Source organism: Pseudonaja textilis, chromosome 2 (genome assembly GCF_049901715.1).
Source record: "Pseudonaja textilis isolate UNSWEBS1 chromosome 2, rPseTex1.2, whole genome shotgun sequence".
NCBI lineage: Eukaryota > Metazoa > Chordata > Lepidosauria > Squamata > Elapidae > Pseudonaja > Pseudonaja textilis.
In genome coordinates this window covers 14,293,111-14,319,628 of record NC_141991.1, presented here as the reverse complement: position 1 = coordinate 14,319,628, position 26,518 = coordinate 14,293,111, and the positions used below count along the sequence as shown (strand labels likewise).

At 42.4% G+C, this 26,518-nt stretch overlaps 2 protein-coding genes and 2 long non-coding RNA genes across 6 annotated transcripts in view; 3 read left to right on the top strand and 1 right to left on the bottom strand.

Moving 5' to 3' along the window:
• Nucleotides 1–4,073, top strand: part of PRRT1 (proline rich transmembrane protein 1) — a 44,079-nt gene extending 40,006 nt beyond the window's left edge. The window contains exon 4 of the mRNA XM_087928549.1: nucleotides 1,395–4,073. Coding sequence (XP_087784675.1) covers nucleotides 1,395–1,571 — 177 coding nt within the window. The 3' untranslated portion in view covers nucleotides 1,572–4,073. The remainder of the gene's footprint in view (nucleotides 1–1,394) is intronic.
• On the bottom strand, nucleotides 2,412–26,441 carry FKBPL (FKBP prolyl isomerase like). 3 transcript variants are annotated; one of them, XM_026720061.2, is made up of 2 exons: nucleotides 26,237–26,441; nucleotides 2,412–7,922 (listed from the first exon to the last, which is right to left on the bottom strand). In XM_026720061.2, exon 2 carries the CDS (start codon nucleotides 7,873–7,875, stop codon nucleotides 6,922–6,924), a length of 954 nt encoding a protein of 317 aa, XP_026575846.2. In that variant the 5' UTR covers nucleotides 7,876–7,922; nucleotides 26,237–26,441; the 3' UTR covers nucleotides 2,412–6,921. The 3 variants fall into 3 exon arrangements, with proteins under 3 accessions (XP_026575846.2, XP_026575845.2, XP_026575847.2); XM_026720060.2 differs by lacking the exon at nucleotides 26,237–26,441 and adding an exon at nucleotides 9,785–10,265; XM_026720062.2 differs by lacking the exon at nucleotides 26,237–26,441 and adding an exon at nucleotides 9,793–9,902.
• On the top strand, nucleotides 16,784–17,507 carry LOC113449106 (uncharacterized). Its single transcript, XR_003375795.2, has 3 exons — nucleotides 16,784–16,897; nucleotides 17,128–17,223; nucleotides 17,385–17,507. It is a non-coding gene; the product is annotated as an uncharacterized LOC113449106 (long non-coding RNA).
• LOC148126752 (uncharacterized) lies at nucleotides 22,443–24,320 on the top strand. Its single transcript, XR_015742522.1, has 3 exons — nucleotides 22,443–22,595; nucleotides 22,855–22,950; nucleotides 24,042–24,320. It is a non-coding gene; the product is annotated as an uncharacterized LOC148126752 (long non-coding RNA).
• Nucleotides 26,442–26,518: the final 77 nt, after the last annotated feature.

Below are 26,518 nucleotides of genomic sequence, written 5' to 3'. Positions count from 1 at the left end.
GCAAGAATCTACTGCACAGAAAAAGGAAATTGATTGAACATATGCCGCATGCACTCCCTGTTCACGCCTGGCTGGCAGTCCTCACCTCCCACACATGTACAGTACTGTACACATTTTGTGGAGTCAAGCGACTTTGTTCTGAAAATAATCCAGGTTTCTGAGGAGCCAGGCAACCATTTTTTCACAGGGGAAGGCCATATTGTGCCCGCCTCCATTTGAAGTGTTGCATTCACCTCACAGATAACAGATAATCAGAGTCGGAAGGGACTTTGTAGGTCATCTAGTCCAACCCCCCCGCCCAAGCAGGAGACCCTACACCATTTCTGACAAATGGCAGTCCAATCTCTTCTTGAAAGTCTCAAGCTGCAAGATTCACTTAACAACTGTGGCAAGTAAGGTCATAAAATGGGAACAAAACTCCCTTCATAACTGTCTCACTTAGTGACACAAATTTTGGGCTCGGTTGGGGTCATAAATCAAGGACTACCTGTATGCTGCTAAAGTGAAGAAAAGAGGAACGTATATCCAGTAGCTAAACAGTCAGGAAACTGTCCTCTTCCCTCACAAGCTTCCATAAGGGAAACTAAAATGGCAGCAAGAATTTCCGGAGTAGAAGATTCATTCATGTGACTAATTGAGATTAATAGACCAGTTTGCTCTCTAGTGGGGTAAGGCATCAGGACTAGAACCGGGAAATTGTGAGTTCTAGTCCTGTTATTTAGGCGTGAAAGCCAGCTGGGTGACTTTGGGCCCGGTCATCCTCTCTCAGCCCAACCCACCTCATAGGTTTGTTGTTGTGTAGGGAAAATAGGAGGAGGAAGGAGTATAGGGCGTGTTTGCTGCCTTGAGTTACTTATAAAAATAAATAATAAGTAAAATAAAACAAATTAATTTCTGTAAGTAAGGAGCGGGGGTTGACACTTAAGAGCAGGGATCCCCAAACTTGGCAAGACTGGTGGACTTCAACTCCCAGAATTCCTCTTCCAGTCATGTTAGCTCAGGAATTCTGGGAGTTGCGGTCCACAAGTCTTAAACTTACCAAGTTTGAAGACCCTTGATTTATGGTCTTCTCTTGATCCTGAAAACTCATTAGGGAGCTTTTGACCAAGAGGTCCAGCATAGCTGGCTGGAGAATTCTGGAAGTTGAAGTCCACAAGTCTCAAAGTTGCCAGGTTTGGAGACTTCTGCGTAAGAGGAAGGCATAGAAGAGCCATTTTCTCCCTCATCCCTGCAGTTAGTAAATGATTCTTTCATCCTTTACACTCCAGCTTTTCCCCTTTGTCGAAGAGCCTGCTAACGGGGAGGCATGTATCGTGCCATGTGCTCCACGTGCTTTGCAGCTGCAGCGCCTGTGTTCTCCTCCTATACCCATACTCCTTGTTCTCTCCCGTCAGGTGCGGACTGCAGTTGCCCGCGGCGACATCGTATCGGCCGAAATTGCCTCCCGGGAGGCCCGCAACTTCTCCTTCATCAGCCTGGCGGTGGGCATCGCCGCCATGGTCCTGTGCACCATCCTTACCGTGGTGATCATCATCGCCGCTCAGCATCATGACAACGACTGGGACCCCTAGCGACTAAGCGCCTCTCTTCGGCCTACTCCTGCACCCTGGCAACTGGTCACAACCGCCCTGGCAATAGCCACTCCCAACCACACACACACCCAGGGGATGGTCCTTGGCAACTACCTCCCCTCCTTCTCCCCTGTCTTCTCCCTTGCCGACGACACTCGGAATGCTTGGCAACCCTTCTCCGCCCACTCCCATCGTCCTTGGCTGTTGTTGGCCTTGCTAGCCGTACCGACTCAGCAAAATGACTTCCAGGTGACGCCATTCAGACGTGCTCCATAAGCTAAGGCTCCTAGCGAAATTGCTTGTCCTCCGCCCGTTCCTTTCCCAGAATACGTTGCTTGCTTCCTTCCTTCCTGAGGAGTAGGCTTCGCCTTCTGTGACCAAGAAATAACCATCTTCCTCCCGCTGTGTTTGCATGCCTAGTGCTGCCCTTGTGTGGACCGGGACGCCAGTGCAGTCCTGGTTAAAGCCCTGTCTCTTGTGCCCCCATCGTTCTTTCCATCGGCTACTTCCCTCCCTCCATTTTTTGCAATAGCTAGAGGCACCCAGTATTTGGAGAGCCCGATTGGCTGTCTTTATCCCGTTTTATCTGAGGTGAGAAAGGAAACTGTTTCTTTCAAGCCAAGGGAAACAAACCACCATCTGTAATTAGGGAGGGCATATATTTTCATACGCTGTTTAGAGATGTTGCATGCAAGCTATAATCCACAGCCTGTTGTTGTTATTTTTTTAAGTTCTATTTTTCAGGGCTTAAGCATCGTTCTTTTTATACCTTTCATTTTGCACCGCCATTCTAACATTTCTTCCTTGGAGAAGACTGTGAACGTTATTATTTTTTTAAAAAAAAAAAAACCTCTGTACTTAAGTTTGATTTCTTCCCATCTGGCTCCAAGCTCTTCAATCCATGTTTTGACATTATCTTAATATCTTCTTAACAAGAGGGGCTTAGAGAATTTTGTTGCCTTTCGGTGACTTCTACTCAATGAGCCAACTCTTTGGCTACTGGCTGATATCCAGGGTCAATGAGGCAAGGCATATTACAGTAAACTTCCAACCATGAAAGAAAGCAAGTTGGGTCAAAGGGCGTAAGAAGAACTGCTAGGCAATTCCTGGATAGTATCAATGCTTCGATAGCAGCCAGCATAATAGTGTCAGAAAACATAGCAAGATCTAGCCAATTGAGAAGACAGAAGGGGTGAGGAGATGAAAAGTAACAGGAGGAGGAACGATGGAACAAAAAGATCCAAGTGTCCGTCAATGGGGGAGGGGTCCAATTCCAGGACCAGGTAAGGTCCAACCTAGAAGAAAATCCGGCGAAGGGTTTCAGAGAAGATGCTATTACAGCATCATATTACTAAATAAAAGAGTAAAGTCTAGCCTGAACATGGTGGTGAGACAATAGGATGGACTACACTCTTAACAGATCAAAAGAAGTGGGAATAATATATTTTTTGTTCCCCGGCTTTAAATCTTAACCATCAAGTCGCACTAAGGTAGCACATTAGACAACTGGATTCAGACAAAATTTAGAGCCTTATTTGGCTTGCCACATTTACTTGTCTGATCATCTATTACCCTAACCTACCTCAGGCTTACTTTAAAAAAAAAAAAAAGTGATCCACAGAACAGCCTAATACAGATAGTCCTCAACTTATGGCTTACCAAAAAAAAAGTTCATAAAATTGGGTTGGTCGGGTGACTGATCTGCTTTATGGCCATGATGAGTAGGGTCTATTACGGTCATAACGTGAGGATTCCCTGTAGTAAGCCAAGAGAAGGAATGAGCTCTTCCGGCTATTGCTACCAACTAATTTTTCAGGGAAGATTTGGGGAAAAAAATACTCAAAATTGCAACCCACATCTACGGTCTGTAATCAAACAATGGTCTGTAATCCACCACTTTTGGGACATGCAAATTGATTCTTGGAGACGTTCTATATGACGCCATTAGAAATGGTGGCAGAATCTGACCTTATTTCTGTCTGGAAGTGAATGTAGGATATTTTTGAATACTTTCTTTTCCTATGAATGACCCCCGCAGGTAGTAAATTAGCATAGACGACAAGACCAATACTGTTCCTTTTGAGGTGCTGGTTTATTACATGCAAATAGTTTGATACAAACAGGGGAGAACAATTTACAGAAAGAGCTCCCTTAATTTAACCAATGGACATGAGACAATTGAGACTTTGACACCACGCCTCATTCTGGCCGATAAGTTGATCATTTCTAAGTTGCCATCGGCCAAAATTGGTTGGCTGGTTTAATGGTGCACTTCAGGGATCAGGCATTGGGGAGGCTTCAATACGGAAAAAAGTTTGCATTATTTTGTATTTTTAAGGCCTCCTGTCATCTCCAATCTGCCAAATCTCATGTTCTCATAAGAACTTCTCATTCATTCCCCTTTCCTCCCACTCCTCTTTGGATGTTGGACTCTATACTCTTATCTCTGTTTGCAAGTGACATGGTTACAGAATCTCTGTTAATAAAGACTTTGGATTGATTCCCCGGCATCTGATGTAATTGTGTTTACAAGCGGAAGGTTCGATATCCTTTCTCTCACCCCGGTCAACTCTTTCCCACCTCCTTCCCCTCCACTGGCTTACCATCCCCAAGTTCTGCAGTCTCTTAGGAGATGGTTGCTTAGAAACAGCCAAAAAGGAATATGATATGGATTTAAAGCGATCACTGGGAATGTGATAGCCTTAAAAGAGCAAAGAGAGAACTGGAAAAACCTATAATAATAATAGCAAGAAGGGTGGGAGATTTTTGACTTTGATCCACCACAGCAGAAAGAGATTTGGAGATATGGAGCAAAATGCAGATTTCTTTATTAGGCAGAATTGCCACAATTAAAATGAATGTTCTACCCAAACTGCTTTATTTATTCCAAACGATTCCTATATTATTGGATAAATCATTTTTCAAAGCATTGGATAAAATTACTATGAAATTCATATGGGCAGGCAAGAAATCAAGAATTAAGAAAATTTATTTACAAAATAATAAAAGCAGAGGCAGCTTTGCCTGGGAGACCTATTATAAAGCAGCAATATTAACGTGGATAAAGGATTGGATTAAATTGGATAACAAAAGAATTCTAACATTAGAAGGATACGACTTACAAATAGGGTGGCATGCCTTTTTGTGGAACCCGAGTAGTAAAAGTCACTCATACTTCCAGAGACATACTCTACGCAAATCTTTGATAAAAACCTGGTCTGATATTAGGAAAAATCATTATATTAAAGTTCCGTTATGGTTGTCAACAATGGAGGCAATGTTCCACCCTAATACAATGGACATCAGTAAAAAGCTCAAATATTACCAAATTTTAGACAAAGCAGGAAAGCTCAAATCGACCCAAAAAATAATGATTGATCCTATTTCCAAATAGCAATAAGATATGAGAAAGATTTAAAAGAATTCGGAATAGAATCAAAGAGTGCTAAATTTGATAAGATACTTTTGGGCCCAGACAAAAATATGATATCTAAATTATATAATTATCTATTGGAATATGAATTAGCAGAGGAAATTGTGAAAGGACCAATGATAGTGTGGGCAAGAAATTTCGGCCATAATATAGACTTAGAAGACTGGGAAGAAATCTGGTGGAGAAATCTTACAATAATTAAATCTGTGCTATATAAAAAGGACTTATATAAAATGATATATAGATGGCATCTAGCACCCTCCAGATTACCAAAAATATATCCAACATCCAATGCAACTTGTTGGAAATGCAAAGGGAACCATGGTACCTACTTCCATCTCTGGTGGATATGCCCAGTGGTCAAAATTTTTTGGATTAAAATCAAAACTTGGGTAGAAGAAATTGTCCAGGGTGGATTGGAGTGGGAACCTAGATTGTATCTTCTGGGTATCCTTAAGGAAGGTTATCCCTCCAAAGTAAAATATTTGATTAGCCATATTCTAACAGCGGCACGTATCTCACTGGCTCAATTTTGGAAATCACCTAATTTACCACCAATACAATTTATTATTCAAAAAATTTGTGGATGTGCAGAAATGGAAAAACTCACACTAAAATTAAAAAGAAAAGAGGAGGCGGAATTTTACTTGACCTGGAATAAGTGGTACGATTGTCTAGAACATAAAAAATACGAAAAGAGGAATCAAGGGGGAAAAATAAACTTATGAAACAGATTTTGATACAATAACAAACAGGAATCGTTAATGTCAGTCTTAGACTTTCTCATACTTTAAACGATCAATAGAAGGAATTCATTGGTAAAAATAAATAAGTATAATCCAACAACAAATATTAACAACAGAACATTATGAAATATTTAACTCGCTGCCAAATGTATTAAAGGAAAGTTTAATTAGTTTTACCAGAGATTATGGTAACATTTGTCTGTATGAATCTTTGTTGTTTGAGTCGGTATATTTGTATATTTTAATTTTTTGTATTCAATAAAGTTGATAAATTTAAAAATAAATAAATAAATAAAATGAGAGGAACTGGAACGCCAAAAGGGCCAATTTTCATACTGATGTAGCAAGCCTGTGTGTGTGATATCCTGTGACATACAGGTAGCTTTCAACTTGTAACATTTCATTTAGTGACCGTCCAAAGTTATAACACCACTGAAAAAAAGAGATGACCATTTTTCACACTTACGACCGTTGCGGGCATCCCCATGGTCACCTGATCAAAATTCAGGTGCTCGGCAACTGCTTCACGTTTATGACAGATGCACTATCCTGGGGTCAAGTGATCAGCTTTTGCGGCCAAAATCAATAGAGAAGGCAGATTCGCTTAACAACTGTGTTAGTAAGAACTGCAATGATTCACTTGGCAACAAATGTCGTAAAGTGGGGTAAAACTTATGTTTCACTTAGCGACATAAATATTGGGCTCCGTTGTGGTCATAAGTCAAGGACTACCTGTATCCAGTCTTATTTTTTCTGTAGGTAAGGAAATCAGAGTGATAAAAGCAAACCGTGTTCGATTTGGGGCAAAAGCACCAAAGTATCATCCTGCCCAGCCATTAAACTTCATAGCAACAGCACTTAGACTTATATACCACTTTGTAGTGCTTTACAGCCCTCTCTGATGGATTTACAGAGTCAGGCATATTGCCCCAAACAATCTGGGTCCTCATTTTACCGACCTCAGAAGGATGGAAAGCTGCGTCCACCTTGAGCAGGCCAGGATCGAACTCCTGGCAGTCGGCAGAGTTAGCCTGCAATATTGCATTTCCAACCACTGTACCCTCACGGCTCATGGTGTCAAGCACCAGCTCCTCTTTCCTGTTGCTCACCTAATCACAATGAAAATGCAACCCGCCCCCCCTTGATGTTGACATGGTCAAAATGGTTTTATTCAAGCAAACATTTTCTGCATGGCTTGAGCCAGTCTAGCATCCCGGGCCCGGATCCTCTCGGTAACCCTGTCTAATTCCCGGCGAGCTGCTCGGTTTCCTGGCTCTACTTGCAAAACTCCTTTGAGGTCTTGCGCTGCCCCCTCCAAGTCGTTCATTGCATCGTAGGCCAAGCCGCGTCGAAACAAAGCCTTGGGGTTGGCCGGCTGGAGCACAAGAGTCTTGGAGCAGTTTTGAGCGGCGTTGGCCGGCTGGTGCAACCGTAGCTGACAGGCAGCCAAGTTGGTGTGAAGCTCGGCCTTGATCTGGTCATAATCCGGGGGAGGAGCAGCCACCACGAGCAAGCGTAAGGCCCGAGCGTAGCGCCTGGCAGCCGTGGCAATGGCTCCCGCCCTGTAAAGCTCACTGCCGCGCTCTTTATTGCTGAGGACCAAGTCCCACTTCTCGCTTGCGCTCATCTCCCAGGAGTCTTTGGCCTCCGTGAAGCTCGCCAACTGGACAGTGATGGTGCCGCCCTCTGACAACCTCAGCTCAGCCCGCTCCCCTGCCAGCATGGTTTCCAAACCACGGTCCACCACACCGTCCCATTCAGCGTCGCCCCCGCCCAGCTCCACTTCGGCCCACCTGGAGGACGGGTAGCTCAAGGGCCCTTCATGACTGGCCTCGATGAAGACTTGGCAGAAGGACCCTTCCTTCGGTTTATCTAAACCTGTCCCGGCCTTGAGGATCAGCTTGACAAAGGTGCCCTCTGGACAAGGCCAGCATACACCTGTCTGGGACTGGATGGGAAGCGGTTGGTTCTCTTTTACCTTGTCTCCAAGATCCTTCTTTTCATCCCCAAGGGAAGCGTCTTGGATGTTTTTGTCACAGATGGGGGTTCTCCGGTCCGGCTTCTTGCCTGTTTCCCGTTCTCCAGCAGTCTGGCTCTTCAGAAAAGCTTTCTCTGAGCTTGCCATCCCTTTCTCCTCCACCCTGAGGTTCCACGTCGAGTGATGAGAAAGTCCTGGATCCCATCAAGAGAGAGAATAGGAGTTATTCTAATGTTGAATTGCTAAGAAGACCTTGGAAAGAATAACAAAGGTGGAAGGGACCTTGGAGGTCTTTTAGTCCAACCCGCTCTCCTCAAGCAGGAGACCCTATAGCTGTGATGGCAAACCTACGGCATGTGTGCCACAGGTGGCATGCAGAGCCATTTGTGCCGGCACATGAGCTGCAGGCAAACTTACTTCATTGGGCATGCGTGTGCCTCACAGCTGTTTTTTGGCTGGTTTGAGGCCTTTTTCGGCCTCCCTAAGGCTTGAGGAAGGCTTCTGCAGGCTTCTACAGGCTTTGCAGGCCGAAAACTAGCCCCATGTCATCACTTCCTGTTTTTCTGAAAAAAACAGGGGCTAGTTTTCGGCCTGCAAAGCCTGCAGAAGGCTTCCTGAAGTCTTCGGGAGGCTGAAAAAGGCTTCAAACCGGCTGAAAATCAGCTGTGAGGCGCAGTGCAGGTAAGGGGGTAGCAGGGGTGGGTGGGTAGGGAGCGTGGGGGGCGCATTGCCTTCTGAGTGCTGGCACGCAAGTGCAAGTGTGCAAGCGCACGCACAATTTACCATTTCAGTCAAAGGGCTGGCCAGTCTCTTCTAAAAACCTCCAGTGTTGGAGCATCCACAATTTCTGGAGGCAAGTTGTTCCACTGATTAATTGTTCTGTCAGGAAATTTCTCCTTAGTTCTAAGTTAGTTCTCTCTAAAGCAGAGGTCTCATTCTTGCGGCCCGCAGGATTATATCCTGTGGCTCCCACCGTGATATGAAAGTATAATATCCCTTATTAGGCCCAGCCTCACCCAGACTCTGCCTCCAGCGGCCCCCAGGTAAACTGAGTTTGAGACCCCTGCTCTAAAGAATACAGAATACATCTTAGAATACAGAATAAGCTGGAAGGGACCTTGGAGGTCTTCTAGTCCAACTCCCTGCTCAAGCAGGAGATCCTACACCATTTTGGGAGGCAAATTGTCTCACTGATTAATTGTTCACACTGTCAGGAATTAACATATAGAAGTTGACAGATATTGTATTCCCTGCAACAGCCGTAATCCTTCTGTGACTCAGTCCTTTGTATCAAACTAACTAAACCATGGTTTGTGGAATAAACCAACGGGAGTTGTAAAACATACGAAGCCAAAAAACATGGTTCATGGATTGCCCAAGTTGCATTTACACAACATTATACCAGAACCAAACAACATTATAAATCTGTGTACTGTGAGAATCAAACCAAAGTAATTTGTTGGCTAGAAGGGTGGATGCAAACCCAGTTGCTTCCCCACCACCACCACAAACCCCATCAAGTTTCGCTGTATGATCTCAAATCTAGGAAACAATGCTTGTCATTTGGTCCATGCCTGTAAAACAGGAATAACAGCAGCTTAAATCATAACAATTGTTGTGAAGAAAAACAAAGATGACTAAGCCTCCAAATAGATTATAAAAAGGAAAAAAAAATACCCTAGCAATGATAAAGAAATATAGTTTTTATGGAGTTCCCTACTTGTCTTCTCCATTTTATTCAAGGATTTGTTTCTGTGGGATCTGTTAACATTTGCTGCAGTTTCTCCCAGGCAACCAAAAAACCTTCCCAAAAGATCCTCCTTCAACACCAATGGCTTCATAATATTGGTATTTAGTAGCTAGTTTTTAGCTTATCTTCTCTATCATACACACAGACATTTTACACACCCAGTAAAAGACAGTCCCCATTCATCCTCTATCTATTCGCTTGCCTTGCACGTGCTTTTCCAACAGGTCACTCCTACACCCATAGTACTGAATGTGTGAAAGTCTGACCAACCCTAAATCCCACCATCCGTCCACCACTAAGATTTACCGTCACACCTCCTTTCTTTTAGGCTTCTTCCTCTGTCCCCACTCTCAGCGCAGGGTGGAGAAGACCGCCGTGGCAAGACATGGGGGTGCAATTTAGCTTCTGGCTCCCTTACGTTCTCTAATTTCACTCCACCTTCCTCCCTTCTTTCTCCCTGAAACGTCATTTCCTCAGCAACCACCTGTATCCTAGCAACTATTGTATGTGGAGACTGTTCCTCAAAAGAAGACAGGTTAGAGGCAGGCGGGAATAAAAACCTGGAAAAGTAGGGAAACCCTTTCTGATCCTTCCCTCTCCTCCCTCATTTTGAAGATCCCTTCATCATTTATGGCAGGGGTCTTCAAACTTGGCAGCTTTAAGACTTGTGGACTTCAACTCCCAGAATTCCTCCTCCAGTCATGTTAGCTCAGGAATTCTGGGAGTTGAAGTCCAAAAGTCTTAAAGCTGTCAAGTTTGAAGACCCTTGATTTATGGTCTTCTCTTAATCTTGAAAACTCATTAGGGAGTTTCTGACCAAGAGGTCCAGCAACTGAGATTTAACAATGACTTTTAAGAGGCCATGGATTTGATAGATGAGTTCAAAAAGTCCTTGAGATTCCCATCGTTTTGTGATTTGTTTAAATTTGGAGGCATTGTTATCCAGGAGAAAGGTCTGATGAAGATAACAGAGCTTAAGTAGTTGGTTGGTTGATAAGTAAGATGTTAGGGATTGGGACAGATATATGGTCTGAACAAGGAGTTTCTTCACCATTTCAACCCATCTTCAGTGTCACTCTTTCAAGGGCATTCCAGCCATCTCTTTTCCTCTATCCTTTTTTCTCTCCCCAACTTTGACAAGAACAGCAATATTTCTGGTCCTTCATCTACTCACATCATACCCACAAAGTATATGAATTTCAGATTCCTGATCATTGTCTTTATGACAACGATCTTTATTTTATCCAGGAATAAATAATGGATTCCTACTATCATATATCTCTCTGTCTCTCTCTCTGTGAACATTTGCGAACATACAGCAGGTATGCATACACACACGTTGATAAATATACTAGCTGGGTACCCGTGCTTCGCTATGAAACTGTGATGGGGCTTAGTTTTGGGGGAAGAAAATAAGGAGAAAAAAATCTTGCCTTTGCCTACCAGCATCCATCGGTATTCATCTGGCCAGCATCTTGTCAGTGTGTGAGAGAGTTAAGGGCTGTTTGGAAACTGAAATAGTATTTGCTGTGTGAGGAGCAAGGACCCTGGGCGTGGCTTAGCTCGACTGTTCTGTACTAAAGCTGCTTGGTGCTGTGAAACTAAACCTGAAACTCCTCTCCTCTGCTTGTGTTTTGAAGGTGGGGAGGGGGAGTAGAACTCCTTAGCATCAGAGCGTGTTAATAATAATATACGAAATATGAATGCTCTGACTGTCATTTTGAAAAATCCTTTCTTAGTGAGCACCTAGAAACCAACTGTGCCAAATTTCAAGTTTGTGGGCTTTATGGTTCTGGAGATTTTGTGATGATGCGTGAGTGGCATTTCGGTTTTATATATATATGGATTCAAGTAAATATATTGCATAACCCAAACTGGTTAGATCAGTTAACTGATCTTCATTTTTCATGGGGATGGGACAGCCTTTTCCTAATTACACTATATTCTCTATTACATATCTTATTTTTGTTTGTTAGATGTGTCGTATCTGCCTGAATATAAAATTAAATAATTTCATGCCATCTTTCAGAACAAACCTTTCCCAGGACTCAGCTGACAGCTATTCGAAACTATCTCAGACTGAATGCTGCTTTTGTCTTCTCTCAGATATCAGCTTATTATGAATTTTATTTAGATGCTTAGAATACTTATGTATTATAATTTTGTCAAGGCAACTGTCAAATAAAACCAAGAAAAATTTGACAGCCCAAGGATACAGTTGCCAATGGTCTTCGTAGGTACAATTGGAGAAAAGGTTAGAATACACTGATAGCCCTTGACTTATAACAGGGGTGTCAAACTCAAGACTCACGGGCCAGATCTGGCCCAGGGGGTACTTAGATCCGGCCAGGGGTGGGCTTCAAAAATTTCAGCAACAGGTTCTCTGCTTGGTTGCTGGATGGGTGTGGCCATGGTGGGCGTGGCCTAGTCAGCATCCTGCACCACGGCGGGGCGTTTTCGCCTTCCTCAGGCTCTAGAACCATGTTGGCGAACCTATGGCACGCATGCTGAAGTGACACGCAGAGCCACTTCTGCCGGCATGCGAGAGCTCGCCTGGAAGAGCCCCACTGCACATGCGCGTGTGCTGCCGCCTGACAGCTGATTGTCGGGTATCTGGTGTGTATGCGCGGAGGGGCAGGGGGCACAGGAGATGCGTGTGCATGTACAGATAGGTGCAGCATGCGGGGGGGTGTCACGCAGGCATGTACGGAGATGCGCGGCATGCAGGGGGATCATGTGCATGTGCAAAGATGCGCAGGGCACGCAGGGGGTGCTCGCATGCACATGTGCATGGCATGCAGCAGGGGAATCATGTGCGCATGCGCAGGGGGTGTGGGGAGGGCCAGCATGCACTGCCTTCTGGGTGCTGGCATGCGAGCATGAGCGCATGAGAGGGCGCACAATTATCATCAAGGGAGCTGAAAAAGGATAGCCACCACTGCTCTAGAGGCTTTCCTCAAGCCTCTAGGAGGGTGAAAATGGCCTTCCCTAGGCTTCCGGAAGGCCTGTTTTTCCCCCTCCCCAAGCCTCCATGCGGGCCCTGCACTTACCTCACATCCAAAACAGGCCGTGTGGAAACTCCTGGGAGGGGTGGGGTGGGGTGGGAGGGGCCAGCCAGGGGTGGTATTTGGCAGTTCGCCGAACCAGCCATAATGTTAGCAATGGGTTTTCCTGAACCTGGGCAAACCGGTAGCAGGCCGCCCTGGAAACAGTGAAGGACCGGCCTGCGATGCCTCTGCCAGCAAAAATGGCCCTCCCAAGCTCCGTTTTCACAGAGGGTTCCAGGGGGCCATCGCAGCCGAAAACAGAGCTCAGGAGCCCATTTTCATTGGCAGAACCCTTGGCCACCACAGGTGCTCCCGACATGAGTGACATTGAGCTGGCCATGCCCCCTGCTCCCCCCCAGGTCAAACACATCCTTGATGTGGCCCTCAATGAAATCGAGTTTGACATCTATGACTTTATTTAGCGACTGTTTGAAGTTACAACAATGTATGTATGTATGTATGTATGTATGTATGTATGGTATTCAGCTTTGTTCGGGTATTTTCCCATGTCATTATAGTTGTGCTTTTAAAGTTGTAGCAACATTTCAGCAGAATCTCATCTGCCATCATCAGGCTTCTGTATTGTGTTCATCTGTGAGCCAGACTTTTACAGTTGTTTCAGTTTTAAATTTGGAGCTAGCCTACTGCTGTGCTAGAATGGTTTTTTTTTTAATCCTGATTGGTTGGGAGTCTTGGTCTGTGTTTATTGGTCTTGGCGTTTGCTGTGTTCTGCTTGATTGGTGTTTCTAATATCTTCTGTCTGTTTTGTGGCTTTTTTTGTCTTGATTGGCTGACAACATTGTGTTCCTGTATTGGAGGCTTTTAGTGCAGCTTGGCTCCGAGTAAATGGATGGCTATCATTTATTAGAAAGCTAGGTTTCATCTGGGTACCTGGTTGGGGTGTGTTTGAGCTGGAAGTATCGGGGGGGGGTCTGTTTTGCCCAGGTGTTTACTTGGCTTGTGGTGTGATTTTTTTGTTTGTGAGTGCAAAGCTGACTGAGGAATTCTGGGAATTGAAGTCCACAAATCTTAGTGTTGCTAAGGTTGGAGACCCTAGACTAGAAGACCTCCAAGACCCCTTCCAATTCTGTTATTCTTAAATCTATCATACAATGTGGAAAGGATGTGGCTTTCTCCCTTGTTTCCTTTCTTATTGTGAGTCCATACTGTTTCTGTGCTGTCCAGACAGTATATAGTTAATGGGGAATTGGTATAGTTAAGAATTGGGAGCTGTCCCCTTAAGGGAATGCATCATGCATCAATGTAGTTAAGGTATCCTGGGAAATGTAGTCTATGTCATGTGGCCACATCTGTAATCCTGATTGGTCACTGAATTGACCCTTGGTGGGTTGGTGGGTCACTCTCGCCTGAGCCCAGCATCATGCTGCTGCTTCACCCTCTTGCTCCACCATTATCAGAATGAACGGAGAACTATCCTTTTACACCAGAAAGTCAGCTATGCAAAGAGTTGGACATTGAGATGAATCTCGACGTAACCGTGAGTTATCTTGAGGTGCCCGATGAACCAATGAAAAGACTTTGTATGGATGCTTTGTGGAGTTATCTGTCTGCTTTAAAAAAAAGGCTAATGGTTGTATGGTCCAGAACAGTTTCTCTAGGAGCTTTTTGTCCTATGTGCTCTGGTTACCATGTTAGGGTATAAATATCAATCAAAGCTTAGAATAATTAGCAAGAGACTACCAATAAGATGCAACTTTATGTTAAATAAAGCATTATGATTCTTCAGCTGTGGTTGGTAAAAGATCTGGATGTCCTAGCAGATCACAGGTTGAACCTAAACCAACAGTGTAATGCAGTTGCAAAAAGGTAAAAGCTATTTTGGGATGTATTACCAGAGGAACAGAAGTGCAGTTCACAGAAATAAATAGGCTTTGCATGGAATGCTGTGGCAAAACAGTCTTGAGATATTTGAAGAGTTCTTGTCATATAAAGAAGGGACTCAATTTGTTTTCTCTGCCCACAGAGGGCAGGAATAGAACATAGGTTGGGACTGCAGGGAAGCAGATTCAGGTTGGATATGAAGATGATTTTCCTGATTTAAGACCTGTCAACCAATGGAATATAGTAGATCGGTGTTCCTCAACATTAGCAGTTTTCAGATAACAGATAATCAGAGTTGGAAGGGACCTTGTAGGTCATCTAGTCCAACCCCCCGGCCCAAGCGGGAGACCCTACACCATTTCTGACAGGTGGCAGTCCAATCTCTTCTGGAAAGCCTCAAGTGATGGTGCTCCCACAACTTCCGAGGGCAAAGCTGTTCCATTGGTTGATTGTTCTCCCTGTCAGAAAGTTTCTCCTTATTTCCTGGTTAAATCTCTCCTTGTTCAGTTTCCATCTATTATTCCATGTCTGGGTGGACTTCAACTCCCAGAATTACCCAGCCAACAATTGCTGGCCAGGGAATTCTGGGAGTTGAAGTCCAGGCATCTGAAAGCAGCCAAGGTTGAGAAATACTGTAGTAGGTTGCCTCTTGAACTGGTATGGTCACCTTCACATCTGTTTGAACATTTGAACATCTGTTCAAAATACTTTAGCAAAACTTGCACCGAACGGTATTTGGAGCAGATGACCTCCAAGCTGACCTTCCCTTTCTGATGCCGATTTTACCCCGCTTCAGCCTTGGCCCATAATTTCCCTTGAGTTAAGCATCCCTGTTTCCGTTTAGCAGGAAACCAAGGTAATTGCATGGAGGCAGTCCTCAACATACGACCAGAATTGACCCCGAAATTTCCATTGCTAAGCAAGGCAGATGTCAAGGGAGTTTTGCCCCACCTTACAATCTTTCTTGCCATTGTTGTTAGTGAATTGCTGCAGGGGTTAAGTTAGCAACATGGCTGTTGAGTGAATTTGGCTTCCCCGTTGATTTTGCTTGTCAGAAGGTTTCAAAAGTGATCACATGACCCCGGAACTTTCCTAACATGGAAACTTTTTCCAGTCTCAAACTGGGATGCAATGGCATGAATTGCAGGAAGCAGCAAAATTAAAATCTTGTCAATGAGGTCAAGACTTGTACTTGAAGAATGATCTGGTTTCATTGTTTCTACAGACATATCTACAATATCTACAGATCCTTCACATCCTGGACATAAACTGTTTCAACTCCTTCCCTCAAAACAACACTATAGAGCAGTGGTCCCCAACCACTGGGCCCCGGACCAGTACCAATCCGTGGATCATTTTGTACCAGGTCACCGGTACTTGGGCGCCGCCATCTTGTTTCAACAGCGCTTGAGAAAGTGCTTCCGGGTGAGCTTGTCGGTTGGTTGGAAAGCGGCGTTTGGGTGCTGAAGGAATCCTCGCGCCTTAGTTTCATCGAAGACGGGGGGTGGCTTCGAATGAAGAGCCGTCCCGATGGTGGCGGAGTCTCGCGTTACTCAGGAGATTAAGAAAAGAGCCTGAAAAGCCCATCGACAAAGGTACAAAGGAGGAGTTGAAGGTGGCGGGGAGAAGCAGGGGACGGCTGGCTGGCTGGTCGCTCAGCTCGCCTTGCCTTGGTCGTGCGTGCTGATGCCGGTACCGGTTCATAGATCATTTTGTGATGCCAGTACCAGGCCGTGGTACAAAAAAGGTTGGGGGCCACTGCTATAGAGCACTGCACACCAGAACAACTAGACCCAAGAACAGTTTTTTCCCGAATGCCATCACTCTGCTAAACAACTCCCACAACACTGTCAAATTACTTAGTAAGACTGTATTACTATTATTCTTCTGATCCTTCTTATTACCTACCTTTTCCCACTTATGACTATAACCGTGTTGCTTGTATCTTTACAATTTATATTGTTTTGTTTTCCCAGTATTTTTTGATTGCGTATGAGTAACCTATGTATGATTATGTTTACCTATGATTATTACTAAGTGTTGTATCTTATGATTCTTGATGAATGTATTTTTTTCCTTTATGTACACTGAGAGCATATGCACCAAAGACAAATTCCTTGTGTGTCCAATCATACTTGGCCAATAAAGAATTCTATTCTATTCTATTCTATTCTATTCTATTCGCATCATGGTTTTTGTTTTCTTTCTTTTGAACCCTTCCTTTATACTCATTCTGGTTAGTTTTTAGACTCCTTTTAATTTTTTTAAAAATTATGTAATTAGCATAATGCTGCTAAAAACAAATTAAAGCACTAGGCTGGGTGGGGCTTCTGCCTACAATAATCAAAGTATGCCAACTCTGGGCTTGAGGCTGCAGGGATAATAAAACTACATCTCCCAGAATGCTTCTCTCCGTCCTCCACATCTGCTTCCTCCTTTCCTTTTGACAAAGCCATTTCTGACGCAGAGTAGAGAGCTTTTCAGGCTGACCGCCGCCTATTCAAGAAGATGGTGTGACTCGTAATTGGTGGTAGGTGAAGAGTTTCAAAAGAAAAAAAGGGGGCCAGCACTTGCTTTCTGGGGTGGGTGGGTGGGAGGAGCAGGGGACCCTGATAGGTGAGAAGAGAAAGCTGGCAAGGAATGGGCTTAACCTAAACAGCATTTGGAAATCAAACTCCCAAATTAACTACACAGTAATGTTCCGGTTAGTCCAGATCTTGGAGGACATTCCTGATTTTTTCCTCCCTCTTTCCAATTCAGCCTGCCGTTATGTGGCTAGGAAAATAGCATCGTCCCTGCGCGCTGAGGATGTGGAAGAGACCATGCTGGCTTGCAAGAACCGGACAACTCTAGCTGGTGAGACACAGATACCTTCTCTCCCAATAGCCAGCTTCAGTCAGTTGTCAGTGTCTCCTTCGGGAAAAGGGTTCAAGAAAAAGAAAGAAAGAAAAAAACTAGGTTAGGAGCTGGATGGCCCTCATGTATCTCACTGCTGTGTTGTTTATTTTCTTTTGTAGGTATCTCAAAAAAGCCAGCAGGGTCTGAATCCATTCCTCGCTCAGTCAGCGAAAAATATCCTCATGCGGTTAGGTCCGAAGTCAGAACCCGGGAACCAAACTCCTGATGAAATAAAATAAAAAGGACAGCGGGGGGGGGGTGGTGGCTGTAAAAAAAGGTTTATTTTTAAAAGGGTAAAAAGTGGGGAATGGGGGTGATGAGATTTTTTTTTGTCAATTTTTTTTAAGGTGTGTTGGTGGAGCATGATGGAACCAACCCCGTCCTCCTCAATTAAAAGTATTGGGTCTGCAAAAAAATTAAAAGAAAAGATCCATTAAAAGCAGTTTTACAAGGGCGTGAAGAGGCGAAGCTAAGTTTCTAATTTTGTAAAGGTTAAGCTTTTACAATGAATTAGACTAAATTTTTTTTATTTTTTTAACCCTTACTTCACAATCGTCTTCTCTTTGTCTAGGACAAGAAAAAAAAAGAGACACCCTCGGTGCTTTTGCGGTCGGGCCTCTTTGACGCCTTGCCCCAAAATCCTCGCTAGGCTCTGTAAGAAAAAGCTCGCCGTCGTCTGCCCACTCCCCTTAGCACTTGAGGAAAAGAAGGAAATAGAATAGATTAATATGGTTAAAACAATATGAGAAACCAAAGAAGTTTCTTGGATGAGAAGCGAGACATCTTCAAACAAAAAACAGAAAGACCAGTTGCCTCTTGAAAAAAAGCACCTTTGGAATAAATATGAGAAACTATTTATATTTTTCTTGTTAGGCAATACATGCTCACCCACTATACCAGATTTTTTAAAAATTCATGTATATATAATAAAATACAGCCTCCTACTAAAGAAAATTGTTACATAAATAAGAAGAAAGGCCGCTACAGGAACCGGGAAAAGGGTAGCAAAGATTTCATTACATAAAAAGATGGAAGAGTGATAGCTAAGATTTAAACCTTGAAGTCTCACATATAGACACAATGGATTCCTGTATCCTGTAGTTGCTGACCTTCGGCATACATAACACTTACTTTGTTTAAAATATTGTATTTCACTGAGCCCTTCAAGGTTCTGCTGGGAGCCAGAGACTGAGATGGTTGCAGTGTCTCTGTGGTCATGTGATTAATATTCAATATTGCCAATACTTGGCAACCAGGATGTATTTACAAACAACAATTATTACAGCAATCCAGGGGTGACTTTGACCTTCCCAGCCAGGTTTCAACAATCAAAGTCAATGGGGAGCAACCAGTTTTTGTTTAATGACCAAATGCTTAACAACTGCAGTGAGTTGCTTAACAATCTTTGCAAAAAAGATCATAAAATAGGGTGTGACTCACTTAACCACCACCTCAACTTAGCAATGAAAATGTTAGTCCCGATTGTGATTGTAAGGCGAGGACTATCGGTACTCATTGTTTAAGTACAGAACTGCATCTGCCATTTCCTCCCTCCCTAGAATTAACCTTTTTATTCAATCACTCAATCAGAATAGAGCTGGGAGGGACCTTGGAGGTCTTCTAGTCCAGCCCCCTGCTCAAGTAGGAGACCCTATATCGTTTCAGACAAGTGACTGTCCAGTCTCTTCTTAAAAACCTCCAGCGATGAAGCACCCACAACTTCTGAAGGCAAGCTGTTCCACGGGTTAATTTTCCTCACTGTTAGGAAGTTTCTCCTTAGTTTCAGATTGCTTCTCTCCTTGATCAGTTTCCATCCATTGTTTCTTGTTCTGCCTGCAAGTGTATTGGTAAATAAGTTGGCCCCATCCTCTTTGCAGCAACCACTCAAATACTGGAATACTGCTATCATGTCACCCCTAGGCCTTCTTTTCTCTAGACTGGCTCTACCCAGTTCCTGCAACCATTCTTCATATGTTTTAGTCTCCAGGCCTTTAATCATCTTAGTTGCTCTTCTTTGCACTTTTTCCAGAGTCTCAACATCTTTTTTTGTAATGTGGTGACCAAAACTAGATGCAGTGTTCTAGGTGCGGCCTTACTAAGTCTTTATAAAACGGTATTCATACTTCACATGATTTTGATTCAATGTTCCTGTTCATACAACCAAGGTTTGTATTCCTCCAGCATGCAGGCTTTAATCTATTCTTGAGCACCTTGAAAAGAAAATGGCCTTCCTTGCTTCTTGACCATCATTAAGTTGAAGTTCACTAAGTAGAATGGATGATGTGACCTCAATACTTTTCTCTTTTTTCTTTTTATAACTCTAAGCCTTCTCTACTTTCAGCCAATAAAGTGATTATGTCTGCACATTTCAGACTGGAAGCATTACCACCTCAATATGATTTCAACGGTCATCTCTTTCAATCGTTCCCTAATAAGATTCACTGCAGAGTTAAACAGGGACAGTGTCAAAACTATGCGGATTACCGTTGGCTTTCCTTTCTTATTGTGAATCACTCTGCTTCTCCAGAGCTTCTCGTCCTATATGTTATGGTTTCTATGCTAAAGTACAAATATCAAACAACACTAGAATAATTAGTGAGAAAATTAGGATCAGATGCAATCTTACATTAAGGCATTGTGTTTCCTCAATTATGGTTCGTAAAAGATCTGGATGTTCTAGTACATCGCAAGTTGAACATGCACCAACAGTGTCGTGCAGTTGCAAAAAGGTAAAAGCTATTTGGGGATGTATTAACAAGAACAGAAGTGCAGTTCACAGACATAAATAGGCTCTGCATTGAAGATTGTGTGACAAAGCAGTTTTCAGATATTTGGAGTTGTTATATAAAGTAGGGATTAAAATTGCTTTTTTTCTGGCCACAGGGGGCAGGAGTAGAATAATGTTTTGGAACTGCAGGGAAGCAGATTCAGGTTGGATATGAGGAAGAATTTCTTGACAGTAAACCTATATCAATAGAATAGAATACAGTAGGTTGCCCCCTGAATTGGTACAGTTACATTCACTGGATGATTTTAAACATCTGTTCAAAATGTTTTAGCAGATCTTTCCCTGAATGATATTTGGAACAGATGCCCTCCACGGTCCTTTCAATTTGTGATGCTGTGGAAAGGGAACTTCATGAGGACAGTGGTGACACCCAAGCAGGAAAAGCCCAAAGGCCAGTCATAAAACAAACTTGCATAGGAAAAGAGATTTAATAAAAGGTATTGGAAGAAGCCCCCTAGACAAAAGCCAAGTAATTAAGAAAGCTAGGGAAACAAGAAAAGAAATCCCTTACAAACAAAAGGTCATGCCAAATCAGCAAAACAAATAGACAAAAGACACAGAAATAAATTCCATAGCAGATAGGAGATTGCCACCAAACAAATATAAGAAAACATTAGGATGAAACTGATAATCCAATCAAACCACCCCACAGAGTTTACCCTCTGGCGGAAATGAAGACAACCCCCTGATAGGATTTAAAACATTAAGAAATACAAACACAAGCACTCACACACAAAAGGAGAAAAGGTATAAAAATCAGGAGTTTATTATACAAAGATGGCTAGCCCCAGGAACGCAGACTTCTTGCTATCTCTTGCCTTCCTGAAGAATAAACCAGCTTCCAAGTAGTTGTCTGTGTCCTTGCACTGGAGCCCTCCCAGCAGGAAAACCGAATCCTCAAAGGAAAGGCATTTTCCAGCCTTTCAACAATGCTTTGTGATGATTTTACTCCCATTCACCCATGCTCCATAATTTCCCTTGGGTTAAGCATTCTTCATTAGTATGTAACCAAGATTAACTGGGAATTCCATATTAAAATCTATGCTAACTGGAAATGGCTATCTATCCGGGTTTAGAGAACACTTTTAGCTTGAGAGGAGCCTCAGATGACTGTTAAAATTTTGTGTGATTCTGAAAGAGATTGGAGAAGACACTTAGTTGCCTTAATTTGCCCCATGTAGTATATATGCTTTCTGGCAAAGAAAAGTAAGAGTAGATGAGGGGTGCCAAAATTACAACTCACTGAACCCTTCATGAAATTTCAGATTGTTCATCATCCCAACATTATATGAAAATAATATAATAAATACTTTCACTTAAATTAAATTAAAATAATTTAATATAATATATAATATAAATTAAATATAAAATAATTAAAATAATTGAATAAATACATTAACTAAACATACTACGAAAACAATTACTACTATTGTTAATAATAATGGTTAGCCTCATCAACCCTTGCAGATGAGGGGGGGAAGAAATCGAGAAATATGGCATAAATACATACACTAACTACATTATCTGGAGAGAAAATCTCTAGAAAGAGAAAGCCAGAGCATTAATAACACATATTTTTTTCCCCAATTTTAAACTAAAATTGAATTCCAGGAAGGAGCAAAATTAAAACCTTATATATGAGATCAAGATTTGTTGTACTTGAAGAACTGGTTTCATTCTTTCGTTTTGCACCTTTGGCTTTTCCTTTGGTTTCTTTATATTAGTTGTTAGTTTTTAATCTCCTTTAAAAAAAAAAAACTACACCCACCCACCCCCACACGATATATTATTATAGCATTATATTATATATTATTATACCAGCACTAATCTGCAATTATAGCATTATATATTATTATATTATATTATATATTATTATACCAGCACTAATCTGCCAATGAATACTTCAGCTTCAACCATAACAACACAAGAGCACACAATAGATACAAACTCAAGGTAAACCGCACCAAACTTGATTGCAGGAAATACAACCTCAGCACCAGAGTGGTCAATGTCTGGAATACTCTACCAGACTCTGTGGTTTCTTCCCCAAACCCCAAAAACTTTTAACCTTAAGACTGTCCAATATTGACCTCACCCCTTTCCTAAGAGGTCTGTAGGGGCCGTGCTAAATTTTAGCGCACTAACGTGCCTACCGTCCCTGTCCTATTGTTTCTTTTTATTTTTCTTATATGTACCCATTTCATATATTCATAACTATATATATACTTATACCTATTATCTTGTAAGCAATTGACAAATCAAAATAAATTAATAAATAATCTGGGCGGCTACAGTAATCAAAGCGTGGCACCTTCAATAAATTAATAAATAATCTGGGCGGCTACAGTAATCAAAGCGTGGCACCTTCAGATCTGAACCGGCAGGGATAAAACTACATTTCCCACAATGCTTTTCTCCATCCGAAGCGTCTGCTTTGCTCCCTGCGTCTTTTGACAAAGCTATTTCTGCCGCACAAAGTGGAGCTCTCCAGGCTGACCGGCTCCCCATTTCTTCAAACAGATGCTGTGACGCATAATTGGTGGTAGGTGAAAGGGTTGCGGAAAGGAAAAGCAAGCAAGCAAGCCATCACTTTGGGGCTGGGGCTGGGGAAAGCATGGGAACCTGGCAGATGAAAGCAGAAAGCTGGGAAGATGAATCTCTAAGGCTGGAAGGAACAGGAGGTTTAACCCAAACAGCATCTAGAGAGCAGATTCCCCCCCCCCAAATAAATACACAGAGATGTCCCGATAGCCCAGATCTTGGGAGGCTATTCCTGATTTCTTTTTCCCTTTCCAATTTAGCCTGTCGCCATGCGGCTAGCAGAGTAGCATCGCTCCTGCGCCGTGGGGATTTGGCAGAGGGCATGTTGGCTTCCAAGAACAAAACATGACAAGCAGGTAAGCCAGAGATACCCCGCTTTCCAATGGCCAGCCTCAATCGGTTGGCCAAAGTCGTCTCAGGGCACCTTCCGAATGGCGCGACCCTTTAAATACAGTTCCTTGTGTTGTGGTGACCCCCAACTATAAAAGTTTGCTTGGCTTCATAGATTCGGCTGATAGAACTTCACAACAAATAACACATTGCGGTTTTTCAATTCCTGCTGTAATTATTGAGGTGAAAACATACCGTAAAAAATCCTCACTATATTTTCTTTTCTTAACGTTCTACTGTACATGATCCATTGCCATGGGGGGATGGTTTGCTAATGTAAATAATGTATAACAATAGCTTTAATAATACAAAAGATGATACATGGCATAGTTCAGTCAATACAGTTCGTTAGAGTTTCCTATGATTTACCATTCTCTGTGTTGTTTTTTTACATACCTGTTATTATCACAAGGGGGCAGTATTCACATCAACCACAGCTGAATATAAAAAGGCAGCTCAGCATCCAGATTAAGTTCCCATGGTACAGATATATATATATATATATTTTGCAGTAGTTAATGATTTTACAGTACATGATTTTACATTTACCCAGTAATTATAATTCATGAAGTGTCGTTTTACCTCCAATACTGCTGCTTTCAACACAGTAACTGCTTTTAACAGAGTAGCTGCTCTCTACATGTGTGTGACTGGTCCGCATAAGTACATTATGACGCCAATCCTGTCACATACACCTGTATTTGTATGGGGTCTATGTGATGGGGCTGGCGCGATGATGTCATCAGGCTGGGTACTCGTATGTGGGCGTATCTGCATGTGGGCAGACCCACCTGGAGACGGATAAAGCAGTGTCTCGGTTCCTAAAACCATCGAAAATATGTGTTTTCTGATGGTCTTAGGCGACCCCTGTGAAAGGATCGTTCGACCCCCCCCAAAGGGGTTGCGACCCACAGGTTAAGAACCGCTGCCTTAGGGGAAAAGGTTTGGGAATAGTGGGAGTTGCAGAAGAGCTATGAAAAAGAAAGAAAAAGAAAAGAAAAGGCTATGCTAGGAGCTGGATGGCCCTGATGTATCTCATTGATGTCTTTTCTTGTAGGCATCCCCCAAAAGCCAGAAGGGTCTCCATCCGTTCCTTACTCAGCCAGTGAAAAATATCCTCATGCGGCTGCTTCCAAAGATGGGGCTCACGAACCAAAGTCTTCATGAAATAAAATAAAAAGGACAGCAAAGCGGAAAATGACGGTTTGTTTGACAAAATCCTGCGGATGCAGGGAGAGAACAGACCTGAGGAATCTCTTACTCTGTCCTCCTTTCAGTTGTTCCATTATGACAAATAAACTTAAATAAAGAAGCGTTTCACGCATTTTAAAAGAAAGAGTGAGTGTTTAACAAAAGGTGATTTGGCTGCTGATGAGTGGGGGTGATCTTGCAATACAGAATTCACATTGATTCCCTTTTGACAGTAATACTGAGCAATCTGAGATTGGGAGGTACAGAGATTTCATTTGGCAAATTGTGGTAATGGAATGGAATATAGTATTGTACATTTTCTCTCCCTCAGAAGATAAAGTTCTGTCTTGCATAAAAGTATCACAGGTTTAAGGGATCTACTTTGTTATTTAATAGAACTTGAGCAGGTTTGATGAAAAACACTGGCAGACTTGACATTACTAGAATTTGTTAACACTTTCATATTCATATTTGTTTTAAGTCCTGCTTGATATTGTTACAGTGAATCTTCATGAAGCATACATTCATTTTTTGTTACTTGTGTTATTTAATAATCTGTTATTAATAGCATATTGTTATTTTTACATATTCATACATACCTATGAACATACATTCCTCTATTTAGTGCAACAAGGGTTTGTTGCCTTTTTGTCATAACTTTTTACTGTTATTTTTAAAATATTTTCCAGAGCTTTAGTGTTTTAATTATGCTTTTTCTCATTGTTGTGGGAAGCGCTTAGTAATATATAGTAATCAGCACCTGATAAAAGGAATATATAAATATGGCTGCAACAAACTGAGAAACTATCTTTCCTGTTAGGTGATACATGCTCACCCACTATACAACATTTTTTTAAAAAAACCAATGTACCTAGAATAAAATAGTCCCCAACCAAAGAAGCTTGTTACATAAATACAGGACAAATACTGTACAGTATCGTAGCTAGGAAAAGGGTAGCAAAAAAAGATGGAAGGAAAATACCTAACACCTATTGAGACAGATGGATTCCTGTATTCTGCAGCTGCTGATTTTCTGCATACATAACGTTTCTAATTTGCTTTGAACAATTTTAAAAACCCATGAAGGTTCTGCTATTAGCCAGACACTGAACGCTAAGAATATTACAAAAACAATCAAGCTTTAAGCTTCACAAAGTCTGATAATTTTAGAACTGAGCAAAAATCTTTTTTTAGACTTTTTAAAGAGTACAATGCCTGGAAGGAATCTGTGGTTTGAAGTGACCCGCAAACCAGCCATATCATGGTTTTTTCAGATTTATGAGGAAACGTGAAAGAATCTCCTTGGATGAACTATTTTAAGGAACAGCAATATTAAATTGACTGGAATCTTAATTAAAGGCTGCACATTTATGTTGCATTTTTGAATGCTTGTGCATGTGATGGCAGATAGATTCATTTTATGCCTTCCATTATTTTATGTAATCCAAGGTGGAGTGAGGGAATAAAAAAGATCAAAAAGCGAAACTTCTTTCTCAGGGGAAAAAAAAAAAGGTCTAGTTGCCTTTTGAAAAAGCACCTTTGAGGCAACTATGACCTGGATGACTGAGAATATCCACAAAGGTTTTACCCATCCTTTAATAGATCAAGGTCTAATTATCCATACAATTAGATTTTGCAACAGTACAAAAGTAGGAAAGGGGGAACTGGTAGGTGTATAACATTTACATTTTTATTCCTAGAAAGCTCATTTGCTGTGAAACACAGGTTTGGTTACAGTACTAAATGGATTGAAATTTAAAAATAATGCCAATTAATTCAATTTTATAGATAAGAATACTAAAACTACTAAAGCTCAGAATAACCACTAGCAGAACGTATACTTTTTGAACGGCTCGATTTTTTAAAAGATGGTCTTTTTAAGATGACCTACTCAACCCCATAGGAAAAAAAAAACGTGAAAACAAAAAACTACAATTCCCAGAAGCACAGCGAACGAAGCTAAATGCGCATGCGCTGTTTATCTGCGTTTAAAACGCTTTTTGTACGCATGCGTGCGTCACGTTTAAATACTCCAACGCACGTGGCCGGGATAGGGCTTACCTGGTTTCCCCACAGAATTCGTTGGCGCACAGCGAAGCAAGACCCGTCCGTCGTGCTAGAATTCAACGTATGACGAGAAGCGCCTAACCCCCGGTCAGACCTACGCATGCGCGTTCAAATGTTTGACAACCCCTTATATTAAACTGCCTTCCTCGAGGCTCTCGTTTGCCGCATGACTGGACCCACGCATGCGCGTTTCTTTTCCGATGCGCTTCCGCTATACCCTTACGGTTCCCATTGGTGGATATGCCGGTCGGGTCCCGCCTCGTCTCTCTCATGGTT

Excerpts from the sequence above, each read along its gene's own strand:
- FKBPL (XM_026720060.2), bottom strand. The coding sequence starts at position 9,947 with ATGACGTTTCAGGGAGAAAGAAGGGAGGAAGGTGGAGTGAAATTAGAG. Across the intron at positions 7,923-9,784 it reads AAAAGAAAGGAGGTGTGACG|GACTTTCTCATCACTCGACG; the intron begins GTAAATCTTAGT and ends GATGGGATCCAG.